This window comes from Macrobrachium nipponense, chromosome 18 (genome assembly GCF_015104395.2).
Source record: "Macrobrachium nipponense isolate FS-2020 chromosome 18, ASM1510439v2, whole genome shotgun sequence".
Lineage (NCBI taxonomy): Eukaryota > Metazoa > Arthropoda > Malacostraca > Decapoda > Palaemonidae > Macrobrachium > Macrobrachium nipponense.
Window position 1 is genome coordinate 52,630,971 of NC_087211.1, and position 10,065 is coordinate 52,641,035.

The following is a 10,065-nucleotide window of genomic DNA, read 5'->3' on the forward strand; positions in this document are numbered from 1 at the left end:
TAGCCTTCAGTGTTGAATGACCTCTTACGTTCCAGCTTTTGGCCTTTTGGCGTAACTTCCATTCCAAGTCCTTGTGTGCAGAGCTATGAACGGCTCCCCCTTAAGTGCTGTTGACGCGGGTTAAGGGGAACATGTAATGCCACTTAACTTTTTTTTTCACTTATTTTCTCCCAATAACCTTTCTGTTTATTTTTATACTGACCTCTCTCATTCCCGTGCTATATATATATATATATAATCTTGTAAGTAGGGTGTGGGTTCTCTATTCTGTAGACCCTCGCGTCGTGAGTGAGTGGCTTTTACGTTTCTATATTTATGGATATTCATATCAAAATAATAGTGGTACTAATAAATATGATAAGGTTAACAATGATATAATAAGAATAATAATAATAATAATAATAATAATAATAATAATAAATAATAATAATAATAATAATAGTAATAATAATAATAATAAAAATATGATTTCATGTTAATTAGATGCAAAACTAGTAATAATGCTAATATAATTTAATCACTGTTCGAAAATATTGATAATAATATTCATAATTATAATAGTGAGGATATACTTTATTTTCTGTTATATTTAATAATAATAATAATAATAATAATAATAATAATAATAATAATAATAATAATAATAATAATAATAATAATAATAATAATAATAATAATAATAATAATATTTCGGAAGGAGACCCTCTCGTAGACATGCTTTGTTAAAAATGACTGCTGCTTCAGCACTATTAATCTTGTAAAGAGTCTTCTCTATCTTTCTGATGACGGCTTTCTCGTTGTTGCTTAGACTGGCGAGCAACGCACCAAAGGGCATGGTAAAATTCGGTTGAGTCATTTGATTTATTATTACTTATACAATTCTCTCTCTCTCTCTAACGCGACGTTTCCTCCTGATCGACAGGACATTATCAAGCGATAATTACTGAGGGACTGAATTCCAGTGTTGTTGTTGTTTATGATTAAGCTGACCTTGTGTCAGCACGGGCTCTTGCTCACAGAGCAGCCCGTAATTCCAGTGGTTGTTTGTTGTTTAAGATTAAGCTGGCCTTGTGCCAGCACGGGCTCTTGCTCACAGAGCAGCCCGTAATGAAAAATTCCAGTGGCGAGTCCATCTCCTTTTATCGTGGTGTTGCGAGCTCTTGAGTACGGTCAGAGCAACCCTCCGGCAGGTCGGGTTTTCATTGGTTCCCGGGAAGGTGACTCATACGGCGGGCGTTGACGAGTCTTGTAGACCTTCTCAGGTAGGGGGTATCACCGGGAGCCTCTTGATTGGCTTCTACCTGAGTGACGTCACCCCTGGTATTATTCTCATGTCCGGTGTTCGTTTCATGCGCGCTGGTACTTTCGTTGGAGGGGAGGGGTGTGGTCCTCCTCACACACGTCGGTATCAGGAACGCTTCTTTGGTGGTATTGAGGGGAGGCTTTTCTTCGAGGATGAGCAGTGCTTCTAGGAGACGCAGACGTCGTGGGTCAGGTGTTCTCCCGATGATCTTAATATTCCTGACGATGTCGTCTCTCATGATGTTTCTGTGGTGTACTACAAGGGCGTGCTGCCTAATGGCGCCCTCCTGGGTGTGGCAGGAAATCCTTTTTAACAGGCGCATCGCCGTCATGCCGAAACAGCCATGAAGAAAATAATAGAGGAACACGTCCGCCCCATGGAGGAAGGAAAGAAAGTGTCCCTCATTATTTACTACAAGAATCGGCGTACGAAGGACCTCCTAATGAAGAACAACCCCTCCCCGCTGGTAGGAGACCCCCTGAAGCAGTCCAACGTCGTCTACCGATACGTATGCCCCGCCCAAGGATGCCCTGGGATTTACATCGGCATGACGACGATGCGCCTGTCAAAAACGATTTCCTGCCACGCCCAGGAGGGCGCCATTAGGCAGCACGCACTTGTAGTACACCACAGAAACATCACGAGAGACGACATCGTCAGGAATATTAAGATCATCGGGAGAGCACCTGACCCACGACGTCTGCGTCTCCTAGAAGCGCTGCTCATCATCGAAGAAAAGCCTCCTCTTAATACTACCCAAGAAGCGTTCCTGATACCGACGTGTGTGAGGAGGACCACACCCCTCCCCCCCAACGAAAGTACCAGCGCGCATGAAACGAACACCGGACATGAGAATAATACCAGGGGTGACGTCACTCAGGTAGAAGCCAATCAAGAGGCTCCCGGTGATACCCCCCACCTGAGAAGGTCTGCAAGACTCGTCAACGCCCGCCGTATGAGTCACCTTCCCGGGAACCAATGTAAACCCGACCTGCCGGAGAGGTGCTCTGACCGTACTCAAGAGCTCGCAACACAACAATAAAAGGAAATGGACTCGCCACTGGAATCCTCAGTTGCTGCTCGGCATCCATGGTAGCAACACCTCCGCTCACACCGCTCCTATACTCCGCCCCGCTTCCAGCCCCAGCTCCGCCCAGACTCCTCCCACCGGCAGCCACCGACCAATCAGAAGCTAGCACAAAAACCTTCAAGCTTCTTTGTAGGTTTTCAAGCTTGTGCTTCTCGGCCACCAGCCAATCAGCTTGCTGCAGACTTTCCCTGCATTTTAGCCCTGCCGACTTTATAGTTGGCGCGCTTAGCAAGGAATAACAAGATTTGAGAGAGCTCTCTCACTCTTATAAGCAATTTGAAGACTTAATATTACTCCTCCTTTTCTCAAAAAATAACTTTCTCTTATTAACACCGTCTCTCTTGTGGAACATTTGGTAGCCCTTGAGGTCTAAAAACTCCAACAGAAGCAAGACCAAAGAGACAAATCTTCCTACTGTCGCAATACTATATTGCAAGTAGCACAGGAAACCATAGGCTGGCGCCTTCCATAAGCCAGGACTCATTGTAATTGAAAACCAAGCCCTTCAGGCAACTCACACACACACATTTTCACCTCACAAACCCTCTCTCTCTACTTGGATCATTCATAAATGGCATCCTCACCCTCACCCTCATCATCTTCCCACCAAAACCAAAAAACCATCCACCCTCTTAAGTGACAACTGATGACTAGAAGACGGACCAGATCAGCTGGCAGCTCCCCTGATGACAACTCTCCCAAGATTCAAAGACCAAGACTTCACTCTCCCAAAGCCCTAGATGACACCCCCCCACAGACAAATAAACAACCTCTCCTACCATTACCCACCATGGACAGCTCTGATGACTATGATACACATGGAAACGGTGACAATGACTACCAGGTAGCTGGCAACCGAAAAAAATTAAGGAAAATGAGAAAGACACCTAACACCACTCACACACAACCTCCTGCAACATCACAAGACAACACTCAAATCGACACATCAATCTAAAAGAATTTCCCCCACTACACAAATTCAAGGTAATCCTCACTCCCAATCAGACGACGTATACGGCGGTTAAAGATCTTGAACACAAACACCCCAACATACAAATAACAGCCAAACCCAACAAGCGAGGACAGTTTATTATCACACCCAGAAACCAAGAATCAACAGACATACTCAAAAGCAAAAAGCAAACAAAACTTCCAGTACTTAGACCCCACACAGAAAACTGAAAAAGGTATCATACTTGGATACCCAACATCCCTTCCAGTCGACCCCCATCAAGAAGCTCCCAGGAGTAGTAACACGCTGAAAGATGCCTAAAAAACTAAACAAGGCCAAAAAGAAACCTTCGCTAAGAAAGTCCTTGTCACTTTCCAAGGCAAAAGGCCCCCTTTCGTAGACATCCCGACATGGGGGAAATACCACACCGAGGTTTTCACGCCTGAACCCTTAAGATGCTTTAAGTGCCAACGATTTGGCCATCACCAGCAGGAGTGCACAGCTAAGCCTATATGCGGTGTTTGCAGTGGGAAACACCCAACAAGTGACTGCATCGACAAGCACAAAAAGAAGGAGGCAACAACAGCCAGATGCCCTAACTGCCACAAGGGACACCATGCATGGTACAAGGGCTGCATGGAAAGACTGAAAAGAATATGGAATATGAAAGGATCTCCTCCCCCAACCACAGAACAACAAAAACTCACACAATACACATCACACTCACAACCACCTACCACACAGCAAGAACCCCAAAGAGATCTCGCCAAACAATGGCAGCACCCAATCCAACAACACACACACAAACCACCACAATCACACAGACCCCAACACTACCAGCAAACACATAAAACAGGACCACAATCACAAAAAACCCAACACCACCAGCCACCTACACAGACACAGAAACAGCAAGCAACCCCAACGAAGCCCCACGAAAACCGCGACCCCAGACTCACAGAAGGCACACTATACACACAGAGAAACACGCAGGTCCCAAATGCCAGACCCACTTCCTTCCTACCCTACTCCACACCAAAACAGCCACTTCTCCCCACCAGCCATTCCTCCCAACATGCCCTCTCCTCCACCCCGTCTATGAGAGTAACACCCGTACCGGTAGTCAGGTTAGTGCCCCAGAGCCCCCCCCCCCACCAACAAACATAGCTACAACCTCACACGTGAAGAATCAGGAGGGAAATAGCAGCGGTCAGTATCGCAAGTTCTTCACCACTTACTCCCAGAGCAACACTTTACTGCAGAGCTCAGGAAAACACTGGTATCATTGATAAACTAAAATGGAGCAGAACAATCAAAACCCAAACAACACCCCAAATGACGAAAACAGCACACACTCAACCCTAAAAATCCTTCAATGGAACATAAACAGTGCCAACACCAAATACGCCACACTGCAATCACAGGTGCTCGTAGAAAAACATGACGTTGTCCTCCTACAGGGAAACTCTTGTTAGAGAAACCAACAAATTCTCTTTTCAGGGATACACAGTATACAAAATCCCACACACAAATGAAAACAGAGGTTTAATCACCCTGGTGAAAGCAACAATTCCATCAGAGAAAATAAGAAACATAGACTGTGGGCAAAGGCATTGAAATGCTAAGCATCCATATAAGGCTAGAAAATACCTCACTAGTCATTCACAACATATACAAAGGCCATGACAAAATCCTTGAAGGAGAAAACCTCTTCAGTGCTGCCTCCAGAGAAAACACATTCTTTGCAGGAGACTTCAATGCGCATCATCCATGCCTACGATCCCAACAACATACAAATGCAGCAGGCAGACACATCATCTGCTCCTGGAAGAATTTCCTGAAGTGGCACTGCTAAATGACACAAACGAAGCTACTCACCTCCGAGGAGGTAGACTGGACCTGAGCTTCGTATGTTGTATCCCAAAACCTGAAAGAAGAATGTGCATGGAAAGTGCACCCAATACTAACCAGCGACCACTTTGCAACTGAAACCAGCATAAAAATAACAAAATTCCCCCTCCACCACCCCCGCCAGCAGGGATGGAGACCGGACCTGGCAAAACTGGGCCCACTTTTTGAAAAACCGAAATGACTGAGTGGGCAACACAGTACCTCCAAACTCCGGCCCAAAACATAAACACACTTCAAGAGGACTTGTGAGTAGCCTGCATAATGCAGCAAACATCTCCATGCCTAAGAAAAACTTTTACCACTAACCAAACCCCCCACAAGGACAGCTGGTACTACAACACTAGAATAAAGGAAATGAACTCAAGAGTAAATAGGAAAACAAGAAAAACTCTTCAGACGCAATCCCACTGATGAGATGCATGCTCTCCTAAGAGAAGTTATAAACCATGCAACACAAACTGCCAAAGAAGTGAAGCAAGAACCTGGCTTAAATGGTGCTCACAGACCACCCGACTTACTCCCATTGCAAAAATGTTCAAATGGTTCAACAAAATATCAGGAAAATCCAAGATAACACAACCACACCATCCTGACCCTCAAGCTGAAGCAAACAGACTTGCACAGCATTTTGCCGACAGGACCAAATCGGCACACCTACCACAAACCACAAGAGAAAGGCAAGTGGCACTAGACCCCAGGGAGATGGAGAGTCATTAACACGGCCTGTAACATCCCTGATGATACAGACACTCCATTCACACTAAAGGAACTGGGCAAAGCCCTTCAAAAGGGAACAGACACAGCCCCTGGAGCAGACATGATCACATATAGCATGCTGAAGAACATGGGAACGGCAGCCAAAACAGTTCATCTCCATATAATCAATAGAACCATACACAGAATGCAGTAGACCCACACAATGGAACCAACAAAATACACAGCCGATTCCCAAGCCCAAAGAACCCAACTCCTACAGACCCATCTCTCTCATCAGTTGCACAGAAAAGACTGCAGAGAGAATGGTGCTAAACAGACTGCTATGGAAACAGGACCTCTACACCATCGCCTATAGCCTACAAAGAGGGCATAGGCACACAAGAATGCCTAGCAGATGTCATGTCCACAATCAACGAAAGGAAGCAATAGTAGTTTTTTCTGGACTTAGAAAAAGCTTATGAGCTAGCCAGTGCAGCTGCCATCCTTGAAGCCTTGGCTGACAAGGCGGTAAAGGGCAACCTTTTAGCATGGGCCAAAGGATACACGCAAAACAGACAGGCTAGAGTCACCTTCCAAGGAGCAAGCTCGGACTTTCTCAGTCTAGAGAATGGAACACCTCAAGGAGGCATACTCAGCCCCTTCCTATTCAATGTTTTAATGGAAAAATTAGCCACAACCACCCTACCCAATGGAGTTGAAATATTCATTTATGCAGATGATGTCTGCCTAGTCAGCACAGACAGACACAGATCTCACCAGAACATGCAGAGTGCAATAATACAAATTGAAAATAAATGCAAAGACCTAGGTCTAAAAATCAACACTGCAAAGACAAAAGCAATGGCCATCAAACACAGTCTAGACCCAAATGTAATACAGCTCATGGGTGAACCCATTGAATGGGTAGACAATTTTGTGTACCTAGGAGTTAACATAAACAAGCAACTCTCCCCACCCCACGCAAAGAACTTGAAATACTCAAGCAGAAAGTCAAAATGCAGACACAATGCCATGAGGAGGATCACCTCTCTACAACAGGGAGCAGTATATCACGCCCTCAGAACCTCTACATACAAACAATAAGGTCAACGGTTGAGTATGCCGCACCTGTTCTCACCAGTCTCTCAAGCACAGAGCAAAAGAGCCTTGAAGTATTCAAAACAATGCCCTGAGACTCATCACAGGTGCTCCAATGTGGACTAACTTATGCATTCTGAGACATGAAACAAAACTACAGTCTCTGACATACAGAATAGACCAGAGAAACACGTCCATCCTGCTAAAAACCTTAAAAAATGAAAGGAACTGTCCACTAAAAAGAGAGATCAAAAAGTGCATTGATCTCCACGAAGATCTAGACCACCCAAGACATACTCTGGCAACCTTTTAGAAACACTGAGAAGAGTAGGCATGCAAAAGCATGCTGCTGACATCAGAGAAGACTCTCCTCTTGCTGAGTATGTGAGAACCAGCCACCCTGGAAATCCGAACTCTTCAATATCAACTACACAGTCCTACGGCAAGCAAAGAAGCATGCACCGTTCAACAGCCCCTGAAAACAAGCAGCACAAGATTCAATAAGGAAAACGACAGCCACAAATGAATACTTTACAGATGGATCAGTAGACCTCAGCATTTCCTGCAGCGGCAGCAGGAGTCTACTCAACATCACTAAAAGGGAGCTGGAGGCTCTCAGATAACGCCTCCACTCTACAGACTGAGCTGATAGCAATCGCTAAAGCGCTAGAAGATTCTCAACACTCAGGAAAAAACACAACTATCCACACCGACTCAAAAGGAGCAATACAAGCCATCACAAAAGGCAAGGCAAAAGAAAATATCAAACTCCTGACAAGTATATGGGCAATTGCTAACATCCACCAAATCAGAAACAGACAGATTACTCTCAACTGGATTCCAAGTCACATAGGAATCCAAGGAAATGAGGAAGCAGACTCCCTAGCAAAGAGTGGGTTGCATATTAACAACATAGGTATTAAAATCAGCCACTCACTGACTCAACTTAAAAGCAAAGCCTCAGCATACTGTCAAGTGCAAGAAGAAAGCAAAGTCAGGAGAGCGGTCTTTGGAGGCTCTAACACTGCAAAGTGGTATGTAGACACCACCAGTCTGCAACCACATGACATTCCCCAAAGATATGTCAGAGCACTAGCAGTCATAATTCATCGTCTAAGGCTGGGATACCAATGCACTTGGCAAAAGATAGTAGGCGATCCCAGGCCATGTAAGTACTGCGAAAGAATTCCAGAAGAACCTCTAGAACACTACCTCTTAGACTGTCCAGAAACGGAGCAACTAAGAGATAGGTACATAGGAAATGAACGCACAACCACTCAAATCACAAAGCACATTCTAGCAAAAACACCCATGAATTAGCAGGTTTCCTATGCTCCTACCCCCCAACCACCTAGGTAGGGAACAAAGGAAACCACAACCCTGACTGACAGCACATGATGCCAACAATCATGACCACTACCACATCCCAACCTAACCCACATAACATGCAAGACAAAAAAAAGACAAACCTCTTAACAGACATCTCATTCACCTCTTGTCCTCCTTCATCACCCTCCCCTCACGCTCATCACTATCCATCCACCACACTCACCAGACAACACACCCAAAGAAAGCGGACCGGAAAAGGAACATGTCTCAGAAATTCACGAGCTACCTTACTAGCTAACTGTGCCTACAACTCAAACCTTCATTCTTCCAATCTGTTGGTCTCTCCTACTAGCCAACACTTACTACTATCCAGCTTTTCCTACGACTGAAGGGTACCTTAGGGTTTAAAGGGTTTCAACCTTGCCCATCAAATCCTTCATTCAATATCAAATCACCTTCACCACATCATTCATTGATCACCAATAAAGATTGCATATCCTAAGCATCTCACATCTCATACTAATATGAATTACGGGCTGCTCTGTGAGCAAGAGCCCGTGCTGGCACAAGGCCAGCTTAATCTTAAACAACAACAACAACCACTGGAATTCAGTCCCTCAGCAATTATCGCTTGATAATCTCCTGTCGATCAGGAGGAAACGTCGCGTTAGTTAGAGAGAGAGAGAGAGAAGAGAGAGAGAGAGAGAGTGAGAGAGAGAATTTTACCATGCCCTTTGGTGCGTTGCTCGCCAGTCTAAGCAACAACGAGAAAGCCGTCATCAGAAAGACAGAGAAGACTCTTTACAAGGTTAATAGTGCTGAAGCAGCAGTCATTTTTAACAAAATAATAATAATAATAATAATAAGTATCATTTACTCTGTTAGAAATATAATGATAATAGTATTCATCCTAAAGATAATATTAATATAATAAAAATAATATTTAATGTTATTTAAAAAAAAAAATAAAAAATAAATAAATAAATAATAATAATAATAATAATAATAATAATAATAATAATAATAATAATAATAATAATAATAATAATAATAATAATGATAATAAATAAGTGGTACGAGCACCATCCTGAGGGAGTGATAGAAAACGATCAATCAAAGATCCTCTTGGACTATGGTATCAGAACAGATAGGGTGATACGTGCAAATAGACCAGACGTGACGTTGATTGACAAAGTCAAGAAGAAAGTATCACTCATTGATGTCGCAATACCATGGGACACCAGAGTTGAAGAGAAAGAGAGGGAAAAAATGGATAAGTATCAAGATCTGAAAATAGAAATAAGAAGGATATGGGACAAGCCAGTGAAAATTGTACCCATAACCATAAGAACACTAGGCACGATCCAAAGATAACGGAAAAGGAATCTGGAAAAACTAGAGGCTGAAGTAGCTCCAGGACTCATGCAGAAGTGTGTGATCCTAGAAAGGTCGCACATAGTAAGAAAAGTGATGGACTCCTAAGGAGGCAGGATGCAACCCGGAACCCCCACTATATAATTTACCATCCAGTCCAATTGGAGGACTGAGATAGACCAAAAAAAAAATAATAATGATAATAATGCGGCTACTGGATCCTCGTGAGTCCCGAATCAGCCTCTCGTCAGCCAGAAGACGTAATTGCGAATTACATCAGTCCCTTCCCATCCGTCCTGCTAATGGCACCAA

The 10,065-nt window shown here is 43.9% G+C and overlaps 1 protein-coding gene across 1 annotated transcript; it reads left to right on the forward strand.

Moving 5' to 3' along the window:
* The first annotated feature begins 7,383 nt into the window (after positions 1–7,383).
* Positions 7,384–8,370, forward strand: LOC135196584 (uncharacterized). The gene is made up of 2 exons (XM_064223424.1): positions 7,384–7,492; positions 7,619–8,370. The coding sequence occupies exons 1-2, from the start codon at positions 7,384–7,386 to the stop codon at positions 8,368–8,370; spliced, it is 861 nt and encodes a 286-aa protein (XP_064079494.1).
* The last annotated feature ends 1,695 nt before the right edge of the window (positions 8,371–10,065 follow it).

Excerpts from the sequence above, each read along its gene's own strand:
- LOC135196584 (XM_064223424.1), top strand. The coding sequence starts at position 7,384 with ATGCAAAAGCATGCTGCTGACATCAGAGAAGACTCTCCTCTTGCTGAG. Across the intron at positions 7,493-7,618 it reads ATCAACTACACAGTCCTACG|CGGCAGCAGGAGTCTACTCA; the intron begins GCAAGCAAAGAA and ends CATTTCCTGCAG.